The 21,735-nt window shown below is 38.8% G+C and overlaps 1 protein-coding gene and 1 pseudogene across 1 annotated transcript; one reads left to right on the top strand and one right to left on the bottom strand.

Annotated features, from left to right (window-relative positions):
• Nucleotides 1-10,884: 10,884 nt before the first annotated feature.
• LOC149099408 (uncharacterized) lies at nucleotides 10,885-13,923 on the bottom strand. The gene is made up of 6 exons (XM_089276826.1): nucleotides 13,607-13,923; nucleotides 13,158-13,279; nucleotides 12,730-12,862; nucleotides 12,495-12,516; nucleotides 11,621-11,878; nucleotides 10,885-11,189 (listed from the first exon to the last, which is right to left on the bottom strand). The coding sequence occupies exons 1-6, from the start codon at nucleotides 13,810-13,812 to the stop codon at nucleotides 11,049-11,051; spliced, it is 882 nt and encodes a 293-aa protein (XP_089132952.1). The 5' UTR covers nucleotides 13,813-13,923; the 3' UTR covers nucleotides 10,885-11,048.
• Nucleotides 13,924-15,483: 1,560 nt separating this feature from the next.
• On the top strand, nucleotides 15,484-20,226 carry LOC149099407 (uncharacterized; annotated as a pseudogene).
• Nucleotides 20,227-21,735: the final 1,509 nt, after the last annotated feature.

Here is a 21,735-nt window from a genome sequence, read left to right as displayed (position 1 = left end):
CATTAACATATCGGCATTCAATACTTCAGTTCGAAACGTCAGCAATACCAAGCAGTATAAATGACATACACATAAAAATAACATGTTCACCTACTTTGGTTTTGTAGTATCCTGAATCTTGCAAACTGATTCTTTCCCTGCATTTCTTGTCAGTACTCGTATCTGACTTTGAAGAAAAACAATTACTGTCTCAAGTCACATGTATGTATTATTAGATGTATCATTCTATCTGTGTTATTTGTGTCGTTTGATTAAGCCAGTAATAACTGCTAAACCATTATTCCACGTGTGACTTTCGGGTTTCCATTTTGAAGACATTTGAAAGGCCTCCATTTTGACTGAAGATGTTTATCCAAGACTGGTGTGTTACAACATATTTTACATGGGGGTGGGGGTTGGGATTTCAGAGCTTTAAACAAAGTTACTTTTCTTTGTTTGAATTTGAAGTCACAAAGACGGTGTCAGTGTGTAGCATTTTATTGCTTTACCTAAGAAAGGAGGCCTTGAATTAGAACTAACATCCAAATATTGGAAAAATGCTAATACTTTTTCTTTCGAAAATAATCCCCATTCTACCCCTACCCTGTGTGCAAAGACTTTTGCTGGACAATATGCAAATAAGAGACATGGAGCGATCAAAGATGGTGGCTTATTTGGTATTGCTAATTACTGGGGATTTCTGCCTGAAAGCACGTTGAATGATTGTACTGAACAACAAAATGGAAAACGTAGGAACATTTACTGTATTTTCCCGTGTATAAGTGGACCTTTCAAGACCTAAAAATCAGTCCAAACATTTGCCCTCAACTTATACGTGGTTCAAAACTTGAGATCCAAGCGCCAGTCAAGTAATTACCATAATAATTGTCTCTCGATGTTAACAAACATGTGATAAATGGCAGCACAGTTTACAACTTACATTCGCTTAGCGATCTGTTTCTCTATATCAGAGCTTCAAGTTAAAATGCATCAACATTCAGCCGTTAAATTTTAACCTGAATCTTTTAGACACTCACTGGCTCAATTTTGTCATAAAGAACCAATATTTTTCCTGTAACTAAAGCCATAGTAAAGCCGCTCGGAGAAAACATCTTCTGTGCTTCAAACTTCTCTGCTCGGTAAGCTGGCAGGATACAAGTGCAAGGACTTCTGTACCAGTACTTGACTGAGTTCAAGGCTTGACTACCAAGTTCCCAACACGTTTTACACTTTGTTTATGGAGTCGTTCTGAAAGTCGTGAGCCTCTTTTGCATTTTGCCTGTCATATAAAGCCACTTTTTATCTCTTCGCACTAAGAAAGTTTGTTTGAAATCCTTATGTTTGATTTTGTGAGCTTTTCAGAAAAATTATTGTCGAAAAGCCCGCATGCACATGTGTTGCTAAACTGGGTAAAATGCTTGGATATGTGCCATAATAAGCTTTAAAACTGTGCATTGAAACTTGCTGTGATTTGTTTACATATCTGTGGTAGCTGAAAGATAATTTTAAGAAATGCAAGACAAGTTTTCCAAGAAATTCTTACCTGGAAATTAAGAAAATCCAGTTTTTGGCCTCAAAAATTGGGGGTCGACTTATACACGGGATCGACTAATACACGGGTAAATACGGTATATAGGAACATGGTAATATCGAGTGATTAGGGGGATTCAAATTCACCAGAAGAATGCTTACAGGTTCTGCAAAGCTAATGGAACACCGTTAAAATGGCAGGATGGGAATGTTGTTTGCTGGTCAAGACATGATAACCCAGTTAAGGTAAACACATTTATATTGTTTTATGCTTAAGTCGTGCTGATATTCCTGTGATATTTCGAAGTGAAGTGATTTAATGACAAAAACAATAGTGGCATTTTTGATCACGCATTGGACTGCTGGCGTTATTTTAATTTTTTGTGTGTGACTTGAATAATTTTTTGACGACTGCCTAATCATTTGCCCAAAGTAAACTTTACATATATTGGAAGACCTATCCTAGTATAGTTAGAATCTAAAATCTTTTGGAATTCTGAGACATGGCACATGCTCAAGATGACAATTCTTTTCACCAACTGATGAACTCATCGTTGGAGAACACTTTGGTTTTGTTTACCGTCAAATAGTTGGATTAATCCAATATTCTTAAAACTGGGCTTTTTTGGACAAGGAATAGTTCTGCATCAAGTTGGTTGTATTACAACTTTTTTGCGTTCGATAGTTGCAAAATGCGAATCAAATGAAAATGGTCGATTTTCAGCCCAGTTAGCACTTGTTGGATTGATGTCTGGATGTGAAATCGATAATGTCCTTTTTCTTGGAAATACCAAGATATTTGAAGAAAAAAACTACATAGCGTTTTTACTTTTACTAAGGCCTACTTATATGCAACATTAGGGCAAATTTGATTTTTCAAGCTTTATCGAACTACTTTTGATTTTTGTGTACATTTGCTCTTAAAATGGTTTCTTTGGTCAGTTTTGTAGCTGTTGCAGTGAAAGCAATCATCTTAGCATTTGGAGCTAATGATCGTAGCTGATGAAGGTGGCCATAGCACTCACAGAATGCTTTTGTTTTATTGCTAGTCGACTAGCAGCTCTAGAAAGTAAACTGTCAACATGAAGATCCCAATTACAAGGATCTTCATGGAAGGTAATTCCCGAAAGTTTCAGCCACTCTTTCCGCTCAATCCCAGGCACTGGAGGAGGAGCAGGCTGAGTAGTTCTGAGTAGGGCTGTAGCCCTACCACTTCTATTGCTGGGATTTATTTTCTAGGGCTTCAGTTGACATGGATAAAATATGGATTTTACTAGTTGAAAGTAAAATTGGCCAGATTTTTTAGCCCTGCCACTTTAAAACGGTCTCTGCTGTCCCTGAACAACAATAACAACAATACTAATCTTTATTTTCTCTTATTTTAGTATCTAATTCTAATGAAATTAGTTTTGACTTCAGTCTGACTATGGCTAGATTTCACCATTTGTATGGCTGTTTGTGTCACAGTATATTGCAATTCAAACAGTGAATTGATCAGAGTCATCATCATTCACCATCATTATTTACTTATCACTATTCATGATACTTTGACAGTGCTGATCCTAGCAGTATGCAGGACACCTGTAACATAAACTCACTTAACTGACCTTGCTGTGCATGAGTTCCCATAGCTCAGTGGATAGAGCACCCACACAGTTTTCGGGAGGTCATGGGCTTGATTCCTGTCAGGGACTCAGAATTTTACTTTGTCCCATGCTTGTGCCTCATTGATCAATTCACCTTTCACATTTCATAACCAAGCTTAAAATTCACCATCTTTATTCCTTATCAATATATTGCAATATAGCTTTTAAGGATGACGAGGATCCTGGTGAGTAAAGTCACTTCCTGAATCTTGATTTTAATGCATTAACTGCAGCCTGTTTGTCAGGGCAGCCATAATCCAATGAGACTGTTCCAGGAGCATCAACTCTCTAAAACAGAACTTTCAGTGCCTCAGAAAATTCATACAACACTCTCTTTCAGGTTGGCAACATACCCTACATGAAAAAAGAAAGTGTAAGTGGGGTCTAATCATGGACATCTAATATAAATATGTAAATGAAAAAATGTTAAATTTCAGTTTGCTAAGTTTTTTCATTCTTTACTCACCATATGTACATTTCACTAAAATCTTCTTTACCATATGCTCTCCTTTCTTGTACTTTGGGAGAGCAACGTTAAATCATTCTTTGCCATCTTGCAATGTCGCCTGCTCCCTGTCACTGTTTTAATTGAAATGCAGAATTACAATCTGCAACCTAAAAAGATAGATATTTTTGGTTTTGTTTTCCCTTCCATTCGATGTGACAAATTCAGAGTGGTTTTTTGGCAACCTGAAAATTTCACATTTGTAGCAATGTTTAGTGTGCATTATGTTATGATATGTTTAAGTTTTCATACCTGCTTGTCATTCCATGGTATGAAAAGGCCAGCTTTTTTGTAGCAAAGTGGTTGTAGACAGAATGAAAGGCCTCCAGAGAAGATGTAGCATGTCCTGAAATTTGCTTTATATCTTTCAGGAGGGACCCCTTTGTAAGCAGCTCTGAGATTTTCATAGGGTTGTGTACCTGCAAAAGTAAATGATTTTACCTATAGTGATAAACATCTAATCCCTCCTTGCAACTATCAAAGATCATGATACATAAAAAATAATCATGGTACTAGCATTGCAATCTCCGTGCATCCTACCCTGAGTGCGTTGCAAGAGGCTAAAAAGAGATGTAAACATATTTAAAATGAAAAATGGCCCATTATTGACTTAGTGCAATAATGGGTTTTATGCTGGGCGGGGCCTTATCTTATCTTACGGTACAAGCTGCAGAGGTAGATAGCCAATAATGGGCTAGACACCACACGCAGAGTAAGCTTTAAATTCGCGTGCTCTGCTAACCCACTCCCCTTTTTCTGCCAGCGCCGATCGTGATAGCTGTTTAGCTTTAAAAGCATACTTTACTTTCTTTCCTCAGAGTCAGGCAAGTGCACCTTTTATAGCCTTTACCTTTACTCAAATTAGTGTGTCCTTCTCCATTTTGGCTATTGTTAACCTTCGTTTCAAGTACCTGTTCGTGCCCTCTCCTTTTCTACACCTATGGCTAAACATCACATCTTAATAATTGGGCACTCCTTTGTTCACTGACTTGCGGCGTTTGTGCAGAAGAAGCAGCACTTGCATGCATTTATCACTCTTAGTGATATTGCGGATATTGATTTTCATGGCGTTGGGGTCGCACAATTGAGAAATTTCGCAAGTTTGATTTTACAGTTGTGCGTCAGATTGCTCCCACGATCATTATTTTGGAGCTTAGCTCCAATGATCTCGTTAAGGTCGTGCCTGAGACTGTTGGCTCAGAGCTACAAAAATTAGTGCAAGATTTGCACGATGTATATTCAGTCAAATTTGTTGTAGTAGGGCAGGTACTGCGGCGACGTACACGGGACTCAGAGGAGTACAATTGTGAGGTGGGCAAGCTTCACCAATATCTTAAGGTATTGCTCGAGCAGTTGCCTTTTTGTTATTACTGGCAGCACAGAGGTTTCTGGAACTGCAAGCGAGACCTTTATTTACCTGATGGGGTCCATCTAATCAATTTAGGCTACTACAAATTTATGCATAGTATTCGAGTGGCTGTTTTGAATGCTGTAAAGTTAGTGGGTGTGTCCGCCGATTAATTGCCGTTACCCAAGGCCACGTAGCCATTGTGATCTTTTAACGGCGGTATTACAGAATATTTAATACATGCATCATATATACAGATTTCGCAGGCTATTTTGAATTTGTAATTACTTGCACTTGACATTTATGGCATAATTAGTGTGTTATCACCTGGCGGCTATTGTTATACTACATTAGTGTGTCCAACACACTCACACCATTATAGGACAATAGTCCTCTTGAAATGTCTGGTATTGTTTTACAGTATCGCACTTGACATTATGGCATAATTAGTGTGTTATCAACTGGCAGCTATTGTTTAACAGCATTAGTGTGCCCAACACACTCAGGCCATTATAGGACAACTGTCCTCTTTGAAATGTCTAGTATTGTTGGTTTTGTTATGTTGCCTGCTTCTATGTGTACTTGACATTCGTTGGCTTTCACGTAAGCCTTTACTAAATGTCTCGGATTTGTTTGTGCCATTTTGATTTCAACATATTAATCGCCCTTGGCTCATTGGCTGAAGTGTTTCCAGCCTGCTAAGACAAGGGGAGTACACCCACTAGGTTTGAGCTTTACAGCGTCTTAATCTGATCTATGTGTCAGTAACATAATTTCAATTTTTCATAAGCATGCCTCCTAAACGAGCCTCTAAGCCCCACATGTCAAAAAGTTCCACACATACGGTATCGGCAAAACAGTGCCGTTCAGAGGGTAAGTATGCATCCCTTCCTAACAGCACAACGTCCACACCACAGTCCAGCCGCACCGCACTGAGTGAATTGATATCAAACGCGATTTCTGGGGCCTTACAGTCGACCGGCATCGGCACTCTCAACATCTCTCCCGCAGTTGGCGAACAGAGACCTAGTAATCAGTCCATGTCACAGCCCACCGTGGTTGAAGATGCCGCCTCAAAAGAGATTGCAGATCTGACGAACACCATGGCTGCGGTTAGGCTAACCTTTGCATCCGAGAAACCGGATGGCACGTTTTCCAGTGTCACTTTTGACCTCAAGTCTCACGTCTCGGATCATTTCAAGGCAAAGATATGGGCAAACAAATATGTTCATTTCGGGTCTCTCATCTCCATATCACCAGACAAGTCCAAATATCGATTATCTGTCACAAATGACCATGATCACCCTAGTCTTTGCCTTGAGCACATTAAGCCAAAAGAGCATAGCTTATCCATTGACCAATGGGTGACTGCATTTAGTGTGTTTGTAGCTGTTTATCCTAATGCAATAAGTTCTCCAATGAAGTATTGTGAGGTGGTCAGGGACATTGCAGCAAAACAAGGTAACTGGCGTTATTATGACGAGCAGTTCCGATTTCTTTGCCAGTCTAAACCTGAGCGATACCCATGGGATAATGTGGCTTGGGAATTATGGCACCAGGCCATGTATAGCTCCCTCACCACCTCACGCCCAAACTCGACCTATGATTTTCAAGCAAGGCGGCCCAACCAGCGTCACTTTCAGTCCTTTCCCAAAGGGGTGTGTTGGAGATTTCATTCCAGTCAGTTCTGCAGGGGTTGCAATTTCAAACAACTTCAAATGTGCGGCAGTCCATCCCACAAGCCAATGCAACACTAACAGACCAAACAATAATCAAAGCAACACAGCCTCTAGCATGCCCTCTGGGAGTGACAGTCAGGGATGAGCATCGGCTGTTGAGCCATGGGCCAATGCTGGTAAGACCTGACCGTCTCACATTTTATCTCAAGGGTTATAACAACGTAACTTCAGACTATCTTATCCAAGGCTTTATTCACGGTTTCTCAATACAATATTTTGGTTCTCCCCTTGCAATCTGATCGCCAAATCTGAAGAGCGCCATGGACAATCCTATTAGCGTGAATGATAACTTGTCAAAAGAGCTCGCAGTGGGCAGAATTGTAGGTCCGTATGATACGCCTCCCTTTGAAACTTTCGGGGTATCGCCCCTAGGCATCGTTCCCAAAAAGTTGCCAGGAGAATTCAGGTTAATTCATCATTTGTCTTACCCGGAGGGTTATCTGTTAATGATGGTATTCCTAAAGAGTTAGCCACTGTAAGATATGCCACTATCGATGATGCTGTTAGGCTCATTGAAGCAACAGGACAGGGCTGTTTTCTGGCTAAGACAGACATTAAATCCGCTTTTCGTATCATTCCCGTAGCCCCCTGCGATTTTCCATTGCTCGAGATGGAATGGCAAGGGAAATTCTACTTTGACAAATGTCTTCCCATGGGGTGCTCATCATCGTGCAATATATTTGAATCATTCAGCACTGCGTTAGAATGGTCGCTAAAGATAGATTGCGCGCGTAGTAGGTCATCCATATTTTAGATGACTTCTTATTTATTGGGCATTCAGAGGTAAAATGTCAGGTAAATCTCGATAATTTTGTTTGCGTTTGCTGTCTATAGGCGTTCCGATAGCTGATGAGAAAACTATGGGCCCCACCAATGCTCTGCAATTCACAGGGATCACCTTAGATACAGCATTGATGGAGGCTCATCTTCTAGAGGACAAGCTTGCCAAATGCCGTACCCAGTTGGCGGATTTTTGCTCCCGTAAAAGCGTCATGCTGAAAGAGATTTTGCCTGCTGTACTGTCTTAGAGTTCTTTCCGATTGTCCTGGTGCTTGAGATTTGGGGACCGCTTATGCGTGACAAATGTATTGTTTTCTTGTCGGATAATCAGGCAGTTGTTGATATAATCAATAAGCAAACTTCTAAAGATCGTTCAGTTATGGTTTTGCTTAGGCACTTTGTTCTCTGCACTCTTAAATATAATATTTTGTTTCACACTAAGCACATCGCTGGTCGTGTTAACCACGAGAGCGATGGTTTTTCGCGTTTACAGGTAGAGAAATTCAGATCACTAGCGGCTTACGCAGACAAACAACCGACGCCGGTTCCGCCAGGTTTACTACCCAACAACTGGCGTATCACTTGAACCACCTTCTGCACTCAGCCATTACCGAGGGTTTGTGTAAGACTTACCAAAGAGCTTGGTCGACACGTCGATTTTTCATCTGAATTTTGCAAGTCGCGTGCCTCGCTCCTTCTGGTCTCGGTGAACAATTTAGCATTGTTTATATCATATCTCTCAGTGAAGAAGTTTGCCTCCTCGACAGTCTCGACATATGTCTCCGCGTTATGTTACGTTCACAAGTTAGCTAATCTTCCCAATCCCACTAAACAGTTTTTAGTGCAGAATTCTAGTGGCTCACAGTAAGCTATACTCTTCACCAGATGTTCGACTTCCAATAACACGTAGCGTGTTGCAATGATTAGTGCTCACATTAGATCATACCGACTCATCAGCATATCAAATCTGTTGTACCAGACCATGTTTTTGGTGGCCTTCTATGGCTTTTTTCAAGTAGGCAAACTCATGGCCAAGGGTGCGATTTTGAAACCTTTAATACAAATGCAAGACCTTCATTTCCAATTTAAAGACAATTGTGTGACTGCTGCGACAATTGCACTCATGTCCAATACTGTCGAGTGGATTCCATCGGAAAAGAGAACTTTCTATTCGTTGTCGATCAGAAAATTACATGTCATTAGCTATTAGCTGGATATAAAGCCTGTCAGATCGATCGATTCGATTGATTTGTTGAATGGACACGACCGCAAAACGTGGATGTTGACGATCGGAAAATCGCATCTCATTAGTAACAAAAGACCTGGCGGTCCAATGTTGTCGATTCGTTCACAGGCTATTATAAGGAAAGCGCTGTGAAAGAGGACATAAACACATGAATATTCCTCGTTCTAAAAACACCAGAGGTAGTATAAACAAAACATTGCATAGTCATTTACGCCGCCATCAGAAAAGCACGGTGAAAGAGTACATAAACACATGGATATTCCTTGTCCTAAAAACACTGGTGAAAGAGGACATAGACACATGAATATTCCTTGTTCTAAAACCACCAAAGGTAGTATAAACGAAACATTGCATAGTCATTTACGTTGCTATAAGAAAAGCATGGTGAAAGAGTACATAAACACATGAATATTCCTCGTTCTTAAAACACCAAAGGTAGTATAAACAAAACATGGCATAGTCATTTATGTCGTTATAAGAAAAACACGGTGAAAGAGTACATAAACACATAAATATTCCTTGTTCTAAAAACACCGGTGAAAGAGGACTTAGATGCATGAATATTCCTCATTCTAAAAACACCAAAGGTAGTATAAACAAAACATTGCATAGTCGTTTATGTCGCTATAAGAAAAGCACGGTGAAAGAGTACATAAACACATGAATATTCCTCATTCTAAAAACACCGGTGAAAGAGGACTTAAATACATGAATATTCCTCGTTCTAAAAACACCAAAGGTAGTATAAAGCCAAACATAACAAGTTTTCTATCGCAGTGACCCTACCGTGAACCAACCAAGACAACGTATGACAATCAGAATAAATTTCTGGTACGTTTTGAATTTTTTGTCTACATCAGCATGAAAAATTTTGCTAATAGAAAGCACGCACAACACTCTTCATGAACGTGAACAATGACTTTGTATTTTGTCACAGTGCAAGCGCGCACTTATGGCGAAGCTGCATACATTCCTGGCACACACAGGAGAGATCGCAGTCTGTGGTGCATGATTGAGACGCATTTTAAGATATCAGTATACCACAATTGACCACCTCACGTTAATATGTTTTGTGGTGGGGCTTTAAAAATAAACCCCAATAAAGTGTACATTCTCTGAAAGCTAAATAAACGAAGAATTTGATTACGTTTTTTCTTTTTTTGAAAAGATAAAAGTAGTCTAAATTTTGCGCAGCAAAGCGATATTTACCCTTTCCTTTTTTCAAATTCGTTTATAGCCACTATTATCGCCGCAATGTGTTTAACATCACAAATGATTCGTTACACATTGCCTTTCAAAAGGGTGTCTCTGATTTCTCAAAGATCGCTTCGTTTTCTTTTTATACAACCCTAAAGTTTGATGTTCGAAAGCTTGTGATATCCTTTAACAAACAGCCATAAGTTTTTAACGAGGTCGAAATTCAAAAGTCTGAGACACCCTTTTGTAGGGCAGCTATTTGGGAACATCTACTTGACAGTATTGGACAACCTTCATGACTGTACAATGCAACAATGCATAAATCTCAATTACTCAGGAGAGAAAGTGAAATAGCTATGATTATCTTAAAAACTTCCTTTTTATTGGTCAATAATACTTATCTAAGACAAGCCTATTTGATGAAACCTTCTTTATAACCTGTCTGCCATATCAACCAGTGTATAACAGAAATCTGGTTACTTCAGGTATGTTATGGCCACAGTTGAAACATACAAAACTTGCTGCAAACAGAAACGTTTTCAATCTGCATCAACAGCAGAGTTTCTTATTTTTTGGAGCTGAAAGATTAATAACAATAAAAACTACAGTAACCTGGGTATCTGGTGGCAATACTGCATTTTTTGGGATGATTTAACTTTGGACAAAATTGTGTTTTTGTTGTGCAGCTCTAAAAATTCCATTGTCTTTTACCAAAAAATATACACACCTTTCCCACAGAATATTATTTTGGTTTGAATTCCCCTTATCCTTTCCTTTAACAATTTGGTTTCTAAGTCCCCTCACCCAGTTGGAATACCATTTACCTGCCACGGTGTGGGTATGGATATTTTCAACAGCTGCACTTATTCACCCAAACAAGATTCATTGGCAATTTCAAATTAGGTGGGTACATGTGTGTGTTGCAAAACTTTAAGTAAAGTATGGTCTGGGGTTTTGGGGTTAAAACCAAAACTCTTTGAAGGAAATCAGTTTGACAACTTTGCAAGCACAACCCATTGTCCTTTCACTACACACATTACAAAATGTGCAGGTTGTAACATTGAACACTGTACATATTTCAAAATTGTAAAGTGTTTTCATTGTGGCAATGTAAAATAAATAGCATGAGAAACAAAAATCTCCATCGATTCTTGTGTTTTGTTATTGGGGCATGTTTAGAAAGCCATGAAAAAACTTCACATGTTTCGGTGTTGACTTCCTGTAGAGAAAAAAGAACACGTGATGTTAATATTTTTAAGCATTAGAGAGATTATTCACCTCATAAATCTTTGCCAGTTATAAATTTTTGTTTGATGTTTACAACCCTTACTTTCAAGAAAGAAATCTTAAGTGCTGAGAATTTTCTTCTATATTTCTTTAATAGAGTGGTTAATTTTTACATTTATGTAGCTTTAATAACATAATGTATTGTGTTGTTCCAGAAAATATCCATACTCCTCCCATGGAAGGTCTTTTTGGTATGAATCTTCCAACACCACTGAAAATTCCATTTAAGCACCATACCTTCTTTTAAAAAATGGGGCTTTTGATACCCCCCTTTGAGGGGGAGGGAGGGGTTCTTTCTGGCATTAAATTATTAATATCCTTGTTTTGGGTGTAAGGGGAGCTAAATTTTTAAACTACTTTTACCTCTAATTCACTGCTTGTATAAGGGTTGCAATTTGCCTTGCACCAGGTGTCAACATGATTCCGGAAATGGAACTTATCACAAACCATTGTCATTTCTTTCACTCTTTTAGCCACTTGTGTTAATTCACATCTCACTGGATTTTGGACAAACTTTTTGAGGTGACATGCATCATCAGCATAAAACTCCTGTAAAAAAGTATGCAACATTAAATTTGTGACCACGTGCTTTAAATTCCTCAAAAGCCGTTGAGCTTGGTTCTGTTACAGAAAGGAATAATTTTGTTCATAGTATTTTGAACCAATCAGTGTCCAATGTACGTGACTTTATTGGGTACAGCACTTGGTTAAGCCAGAGGTTAAGCCCAAATCAACAATAGTTTATTGGAATTGTAATGCACAAAATTAAAATGCTTCTTATGAAGGAAAGCGGTTATTGCTGATAATACATATGTATTACAGAGAACAATTGGAAGTTGCTAATTCAAGGCTGTGCTCTAAGAAAAATTACAAGGAGCCCAAAGGTTCCAAACTATGAGATCCAGGGCACCCAGCATAAAGCTTATATGAAAGAAAGTAGGTTATCTGGTCGCCCAAAGACAAAAGTTAGTTGCCTGAGGCACCTGGGCACCCTTACAGTACAGCCCTGGATCTCATAAATGATCAATGATAAATGGAAAAATAAATTTCCTTAGCTGCGTGGCACTTGTAAAAGGACTAAGTTTAAAAAAAGCTACACTAAATGAGTAGTAAGTGCCCTTGAAACAGTTGGCAGTTTCATATGTTTCACGCTTAGCCCTTCATCAGTGAAAAGTCAAGATTTCAATTAAAAACACTGCCCTGCGCTATGGAACCAAATTTCATTTGAAAGGGGCACCTGCGAGAAGAGTGACAACAACCTAAAGATATAAAAAATGTGATTTCATTAAGTGCAGCTGTCTGGTGTGTAGTTTGAAAATTAATTGCATTTCATGGTGATCGCATCGTTTATTTCCACTGCGGAGCATGATCCCTCGGAAGTTTGAACTGTTTCAATAGCAGTTACTACTAATTCTGTGAGAACTTTTTTAACTTTGCGGTTTTCTCATATCCTAGTTTATTCTATCAATTACGTACGAATATCTTTCATAACAAAGTTGTTTAGAAGGTTGTGAACATGTGCATAAAGTTGTGCTTTCCCTTCAGATCCAAACAATTCCTTCGTATCAACAACAATGCCACAGGGTTTGGTAAAAGCAAGAATTCCTGCAGCAAAAAGTCACGGAATTAATGTTAATCAAGACTGTAATAACTTTACTAGAAGAATACATTTATTTCAAAATATATTTATTGAAATGAGAAGTTGAATGTATTAAAAACTAGTATTAAAAATTAAGCTCAACCACATGCATATATAAAATTTCTGTTAATGCCTGTATGGATGATACAGGCATGTTAAATTCAGTGAAACAGACATTATAATTAATTCTTGTTAAAAAAAAACCCTTTCTATAAATATGCTAGTGTTCAGTTGACATTTATGTTATGAATATTTATATACCTGCGGTTCTGTGGTTTTTACTATGGTGTTTCCCTTTCTCAGTGCCACAGTCCATGTTCTGCTTATTGCCTTTCTCATCTGCTACAACATTATCCTCATTTGAAGTAACACCAAAGCCAGAGCTACAAAGAAAATGAATTGTTTTTGGTATTTCATCCAGTTCACAACTGAAACAATAGCACTGGCATACTTCCTTTAACATCCAGTGAACTCTATCTGCACCCCTAACATGTTATGGGTTAGTTGTGCAAATGATTGGCCTTTTGCTTAATGCCCGTGGGTTATGCAAACACCCCAGCAGGGCTTATTACCTATGAACTGGAATAATTAGTGCAAAAGGTTCTTAAACTAGTCACTTGAAACAAGACAAGCACATAATAATTTCAAAGAAAAAAATTCAATGATACTTGAGTCCCAAATTTATTGACAACAAAAAAAGGTTTTCTTACTTCTGCATAGAATATACAGGACTTTGATCATTTGGAGTACTTCCATCTTTCTTCTCCGTAAAGGTTAATTCAACTCGCTTTTGACCGAATTCATTGTGTGGCAGTTCTCGTTGCATATATTCCCCCTTCATTTTAATTTCCTCTTGTACTTTCTTTGGCAAATTGGTTTCTTTCACCCAACTTTTTCTGCCGTCTGCCCACAGCATCTAAAAAAAACAACCATTAATTACTATACAAGAACAATATATAGGATTTTCCAAAGATTAAACAACACAAGTGGGGTTACAATACATTCAGTTTAACATTTGTTAATTTACATATCACATACATTGCAGGAAATATGTTGATTATAATTTCCCAACACCCAAGTGTCTAGTATGAAGTTATTGATTTGTATCTTTCCAGTATGGTCTGATAATTTAGGTATATATATATAAAACGGTTATAAAATGTCTCAAGCCAACAAAGAATGCCACTGCGTCAGGAGGATCAATGAAGATTCACAGTCCAAGCCTCACCGCAAAAATGAATTTAAAAATGTTTGATAAAGCAGGACGGACAACTTCTTACGGTAAAAAAAGTTAAAAAGTTAAAAATTTAATAGAAAAACGTTTCGGTCTTAGACCTTCATCAGTTACAAGAGAAAAAGGACGAAAACTAAGTTTATATACGGTTACAGTATGGGAGATTACGTAACGAAATGAAAAATACAATATTGTGCTATTAATACATCGTGATTAATACAATACAGGAAGAAAATGCAAAACGAGAAATACAATGCTGTACTATAAATTGCGTCATACAGGGTGATAATTAATAGACCAAACGAAAAGAATACAATACTGTGCATAAATTACATTATAGAGCGTGATAATTACAGAACTAGGTTAAATTCAACCTAAAAAGTAAAAGAGTTAAAATAGATAAAACGGACTCTTGCAATGCGGTAAATATAACAGGAAAAATAGTTTGCAAAGATAAGCAGTTGAAAAGAAACCTACGTTTACGCTGGACAGGGTAAATAACAAAATCCCAAATCGAGGCCTTTGGAGCATTAAAGGGTTGACAGACAACAAAATCCCTGGAGGGGCCCTTAAACAACAAGCTGTAATAAGATCCCAGGCAGGGCCTTTGAGCATACCTAACACCCAAAAAGCTGACAAAATCCAAGGAAGGGCCTTTGAACTGCCTTATGGCGCGAACGCAGATTTACACAAGAGAAAGTTAATTATAACAAATTCTGTTTTTGGAGTCAAATTCTTTTCTTTTATTTAAGCCATGGGGAGCCAAAGAGAACAGTTGAGCACTCCAATAAGCCTCTTTCGTAATTAAAAACCTATCGATCTCGTCTGAGTCATTAGGGGCCTGCACCTGATCAATGCATTGGAATTCAAAATCATCCAAGGAGTGTGGAATTTTATTGAAATGTACTGCTACCTCACAAGTGGTTTTGTTTGTGAGCATAGCAGACTTGTGGTTACGAAACCTAACCCGAAAATCGGTGGTAGTTGATCCTATGTACTGTAAACGACATTTCTTGCAGGAAACTAAATAGATCATGTTTTTAGAATCACAAGAAATCCTTGAATGAATGGTGTATTTTCTGCCCGTTTTAAAACTTAGAAATGATTTAGATTCAACAAAGAAATTTCGACAGAGATCGCATCTATTTCTTTCACATTTAAAGCAGCCATTGTTTGGCTGAATTGTTTGTCCCTCATCGGCGGTTTTAAAACGAGATGGTGCTAATAATTCTTTCAGGTTTTTTGTTCTACGAAAAGATGGTATGATAGAGCCTTGAGGGAAAAGTTCTTTCAATTTGGGGTTGGATTGCAAAATCAACAAATAACCAGGATAAAATGTTCAGGCAGAATAATATGGTTTTCCAAACGGTGACTTCCAGTAGAAGGATCAAAAGATACCGTGCTTCAATGTGAATTTTAGTTAAGTGTAAGATGAGGCGTCATGAAGCAAACTTCTGACTGTTCGGGCTTTTAATGTGACGTTTCGGCCTTCGGCCTTCTTCAGATTGGAACAATATTTACAAGTTAAAAAACAAAACGTTAAAAATCCTAGTAAGTTTACAGATTTGCATGTATATATATATAAGATCAGAAAAATGTAAATATAATTACATAATGCTTTACAACCTGAAATAATAGATTACATAACAAGCTAATGTCAACTTACAAGAACACGCCGGGTGATAAGATTACAACAATGTATCTGCAAGCGCCTTAATTACTAAGTGTAAAATAGTCAGTCTAATTCTGTATTGTAACAAGCTAATGGCAACTTACAAGAACGTGCAGGTGATGAGATTACAACAATGTATCTGCGAGCGCCCTAATTACTAAGTGTATAAGTGGATAATAGTCAGTCTAATTATGTATTGTATATATATAACTAACTGCAGACAGTACTGTTTCGGCCTTCTGGGCCTCATCAGTGCAGTGCTGAAGACTAGGATGGAGGCTAAGCTTAAAGAGCCGCCCCAAATACTACACATGTGGTAGTATCTAAGCCATTACCAGAGTGCTCAAACTAGCGAGCTAGTGAGCATGCGCAATTGCAACAGTAACAACTCATCCCAGTAGAGTGCTCAAACTGGACATGAAAGCAGAGCTTTGTATGCCAGCGAGCTATATCTAACTGCAGACAGTACTGTTTCGGCCTTCTGGGCCTCATCAGTGCAGTGCTGAAGATATATATATATAGGCAATTGTGGAAAACGAGGACGGACAACTTCGAGCGAAAAAAATATATATATACAGTAAAAAGTCTAAGAAATCTAAAAAAAAGTTTAAAAATTTAATAAAAATAAACGTTTCGGTCAAAGACCTTCATCAGTTGCAGTGCAAGTGAATAATAAATTACAATAACCTTAAATAAGTTTACAGTATAAAAAATGACATAATATTACAAAGATGATTACATAACAAGGCGTGGTAACACATGAAAACGAAAAAATTAACCAATGATAAACAATCGGTGATTACTAAGCGAGATACTATGACAATGCGGTACAAAACTCAAAAGACACAAACCAAATAAGAATAAATAATCGAATATAATACAAATAAGATTAATATCAAAAAAGTAACGCGATTCGTCGAGTCAGCCGAAAGTGTGAAGGGACCCGCGTGTAAAATATTCAATGTTCAAAAAAGGCGGTCCCAAAATCCCCAAACAAAGCCCTTGAAACTATGCCGCGGCAAGGCACAACAGGTGCCCTAAACAGGGCCCTTAAACAACAATAATGTAATAAATTCCCCGATGGGGGCCCCTGAGAAAACCTAGTGCTAACAAAGCTAACAAGATCCAAGGTCAGGGCCTTTGAACACCTGAACTAAGATAACCGCCAAATTTGCAAGTTATTTTTGGGCTAATTGTAGTTTATTCTTTTTTTCGAGTGGAATTCCTGACGTTTATTCAAGCCAAAAGGTGCCAGAGAGAACAACTGTGCACTCCAATATGCCTCTTTAGTGATTAAAAGCTTTTCGATGTTACTTGTATTGTTTGCATTTATCTGCACTTGATCAATACACTGGAAAGAAAAGTCGTTTAAGTCGTGCGGTGTTCTGTTGAAATGCACCGCTACCTCACAAGTCTTTTTCTTGGTCAGCATAGCAGACTTGTGGTTGCGAAATCTAACTCTAAAATCTGTTGTTGTAGAGCCAATGTATTGTAAGTTACATTTCTTACACGAAGCCAAATAAATGACATATTTTGAATCACAGGAAAGTTTCAATCGTATCTTATAGCTCTTGCCTGTTTGAAAACTTTGGAAAGAATTTGATTCAACAAAGTAGTTGCGACAGAGATCACATCTTGTTCTTTTGCATTTAAAGCAACCCTTAACCTCAACAACCTCTTCAACCTTAGTGTTAGAGCCATAGCGAGATGGCGCTAACAACTCCTTAAGGTTTTTAGATCTTCGAAAAGAGGCTATGATGGAATTTGGCGGAAAAAATTCTTTTAATTTGGGGTTGGATTCCAAAATACCTAGGTGTTTTCTGATGATGCGACCAACATCAGGTAAATTTGGATTAAATGTTGTTACAAATGGAAACAATTTCTTCTCAGCTTTGGCACGAGTTCTAAGTAAGTCAGTTCTAGATGTAGTTAAGGCTTTAGAAAATTGATCTTCCACTAGTTTTGTGGGATAACCCTGATTGACTAGATAACCCTTGTATTCAGTTGTTCTCTCGGCAAGAAATACTTGTTCAGAGCGGTTATCTTAGTTCAGGTGTTCAAAGGCCCTGACCTTGGATCTTGTTAGCTTTGTTAGCGCTAGGTTTTCTCAGGGGCCCCCATCGGGGAATTTATTACATTATTGTTGTTTAAGGGCCCTGTTTAGGGCGCCTGTTGTGCCTTGCCGCGGCATAGTTTCAAGGGCTTTGTTTGGGGATTTTGGGACCGCCTTTTTTGAACATTGAATATTTTACACGCGGGTCCCTTCACACTTTCGGCTGACTCGACGAATCGCGTTACTTTTTTGATATTAATCTTATTTGTATTATATTCGATTATTTATTCTTATTTGGTTTGTGTCTTTGGAGTTTTGTACCACATTGTCATAGTATCTCGCTTAGTAATCACCGATTGTTTATCATTGGTTAATTTTTTCGTTTTCATGTGTTACCACACCTTGTTATGTAATCATCTTTGTAATATTGTCATTTTTTATACTGTAAACTTATTTAAGGTTATTGTAATTTATTATTCACTTGCACTGCAACTGATGAAGGTCTTTGACCGAAACGTTTATTTTTATTAAATTTTTAAACTTTTTTTTAGATTTCTTAGACTTTTTACTGTATATATATATTTTTTTCGTCCTCGTTTTCCACAATTGCCTACAAATTTCATTACTCGAGGTTTGGACTACGAATCCTTTTGGATCCTTCTGGCGCGTGGCATCCCTGTTGGCTCGAAGCATCTTAACTTTTTATATATATATATACACAAGTCATGGCATAAAATATGAATCTGAAGCAATTCATGCTTATGTGAAACAAATGAACAGCAGATCAATGCCTGTTCAAGTATTTAGAAACGGCCTTCTTGTTTATAAAAAAGAACCAGCCCTGGCCTGCTCTCCAGATGGAAAAGTCATTGACACAGGCTGCACAAAACCATTTGGTTTGCTTGAAGTGAAATGCCCCGAAACAAAGTTTCTTGTGACTCCATTGGAGGCTTGCTCTGATCCCAATTTCTGTTGTCAGAACATTGATGGGAAGTGTAAATTGAAAGTGACCCATCCCTACTATGCACAGGTTCAAGGGCAAATGGGAATCACAGGGGCAGAGTGGTGCGACTTTGTGGTGTTCACAAAAAAGGCATGTCAGTTGAGAGAATTGCCTTTGATCACCAGTACTGGCATGATCTGGAAAGAAAGCTTTTGGTCTACTACTATGAACATTTTATTGATTTTGCTGCTGCTGAAATGCTTTAAGGGCATAAAACACCCTGGCTATGATTTATGTTTTGAAATTTAAGTGCTATGCAGCAACTCACTGAATTTGTACAGGCAAAGTCTCCCTGCTTATCTATTAATGCTCCTCCCCCCACACATGCCCTATCCCCCCTTTAAATAAAAAATGACAATGACCCTCAAACCTCATGAGCATCATTTTAATAAGATATTAAAATGTGATACATTGTTATGATAAAATGGGATCTTGGACATTACATAAGAAACCACAAACTGTCCACATTTGGTTTAATATAGGAAATAGGGAAAGGGGTGTTACCCGGTCCCAAATATGGAAATTTTTTATTTTATTAATGGCTTGCTCAATATGAATCCGTAAAGCAGCAATGACTTGGGTTTTTACTACATCCTGTGGTGGCATCTGATCATAATGCCCAAGAAATGGAGGAATATTCAGAGAGACACCCAGGGGAAGTAAATCATCAATCGTAAAACCCTTGTCGGCCATGACAGCATCACCATCATCATAAGGCAAGTCTAGGATTCCACTTTCCACAACTTCTCTGTCTGAAATGCATCCACTATACAACTGGCTTAGAAAAGTTATTCCCCCTGAAGGTGCAATTCCAATCAGATCTTTCACTGTAGTATGATTTTTGTACAAGCTAAAAAGCCTACTGTTTAATAACAAGCTACTTGGCATTTGACATTTTAGCAACTGAGGAGAAACTGGAGGAAGCCTTGGAAAGACCAGCACAACCTCGTGTTCATGAGCAGGCACAAGATAGGCCAGCCAATAAAAATGCCAAGCCAGCGTTGACATTGACAGACAACTATACGGACAAAAACAAAAACAGGTTACAGAAATGCCCTATGTGTGACTTCTCTGGCACACACCTACAGAAGCACATCTTGGCAAAGCACGGGGACACTGTCACCAGCAAGTCTAAAGCAGCTCGTGTAGTAGCAGTGTCTGAGAAGAAACTCGAAGCCGAAAACAGACCAACAGTCCGTGAACTTATACCAATGTGGGTACAGGGGCTGCAGCGCTGTTGTAACTCGATAGAGCCAACATCTTAAAAGGAAGCACAAGATCTTGGACAAGGAAACCCACAAGGAGGCGCTGCAGAAGTTCAAGAGACTGGACAAACCAAAGAGAAAGGCGCCAGCTTCCAACACCAAACCTGAAAAGATTGAGAGCAGACAAAAAAGAAGTGTCAACTCTGGGGAAAGACAGCCTCCAGTGAAAAAGAAGTTCAAGGGTCCGTCAAGCAAGGAAATTGTGAAGGAGGTCGTTAAAACTTCTTCAGATGAAAAGGAGAGTTTCCATTCAGATGGGGATTCCGACGACAACATAGTAAGCGATACTGGCACTCTTGATCGAGAGGCAGACCTCGACGAAGGGGGCTCCTTTGCTTCAGATGATGACTCCAACTGGGAGGTACCTGTTGAGGCACAGACCTGGCGAAGCTACTACTTGAACCGAGAATCATCCACAAATATCAGGGAGCACTATGTGGCAAACTTCCACAAATTCTTGCTGCACGTAGGAGGATCACTGTCTCAGGGACAAATACTAATACATGTGAGACAAGTGCACAAGATCTTAGAGCACCTTGACCCAGGAGGAAGTGATCTGGCATGCCTCGAACGAAATCAGTCACTGGACGTCTGGGACAATTTTGCAAGCCCCATGATGCAATCAAAGGCTCTCACTGGAAACACCATGAAGCTGTACATAAGAAGCCTTGAGATGTTTCTGAAGTTCATCTGGAGTAATCTCTTCATAAAAGTCCCTCTTCCCAGTGAGCAGAAATTCAAAATTGTGAAACTTCTAGAGCGTCTTCCCAATTACCGTTCTACAATACATCGCAGAACCGCATCGCAGTCAACAACAAGGAAGGTTGAAGAAACTTTCAGCCGCATGACCACTGACGACCTTCAGAACTTGGAGAACACAGAGCTCACCAAATCGGCAATTAAGTTAATTGGAGTGTCTACAGAGGGACACGTGGTGGACATGAATGAGTTTGCTCTAGTCCGCGACTATCTCATGGTGACAATGCTGATTGAAAACGGATCACAGCCTGGTCCACTGGAAACTGCCAAACTAAGCCGTTTCAAACGTGCAACGTATGTTGAAGCTGAGGAGAAATACACTCTCTTGGTAGATGAACACAAGACAACTTGTCACCAGGGCCCAGCAGAGCTGACGATGGACAAGAGAATTTACTCCTACGTTAAGATCTATGCCTATTATATAAGGCCGGCGTTTGTAGAATCAGCAGCAGATGCCTTATTCATCAACACCAGAGGCCAACACTTCCAAAAGGGTACAATCGGAAAACATGTCCCCGAATTCTTCAAAAAGGCCGGAATAAGATGTGACATCAGGGTTACTCCAACAAGAGTGCGTAAATTCTACGAGACGGCCTCAAACCAAAGCCTCAACACCAGAGACCAGCAGCTTGTTGCAGATCACTTGAAGCATCAAATTAAAACAGCTAGGCAAAATTACGTTGACAAGGTCAATGCGGTGAACGCCAGCAGAGCCCACAGGGTTTTAAAGAGTCTTGTCCACCCACAGTCTTCTGTAACCATCACAAAGCCAGCCTCCACTGAGGAAAAAACCCAGGAGCAGACACAGCCAGACGAAGAAGACCAAAACGTTCAACAAGAAGAAAGTACAGAA

Source organism: Orbicella faveolata, unplaced genomic scaffold, assembly GCF_042242905.1.
Source record: "Orbicella faveolata isolate gen_17 unplaced genomic scaffold, um_ofav_v1 contig_46, whole genome shotgun sequence".
In the NCBI taxonomy this organism is placed as follows: Eukaryota; Metazoa; Cnidaria; class Anthozoa; order Scleractinia; family Merulinidae; genus Orbicella; species Orbicella faveolata.
Note: the sequence above shows the minus strand (reverse complement) of the source record. Positions and strands in the feature narration are given on the sequence as shown.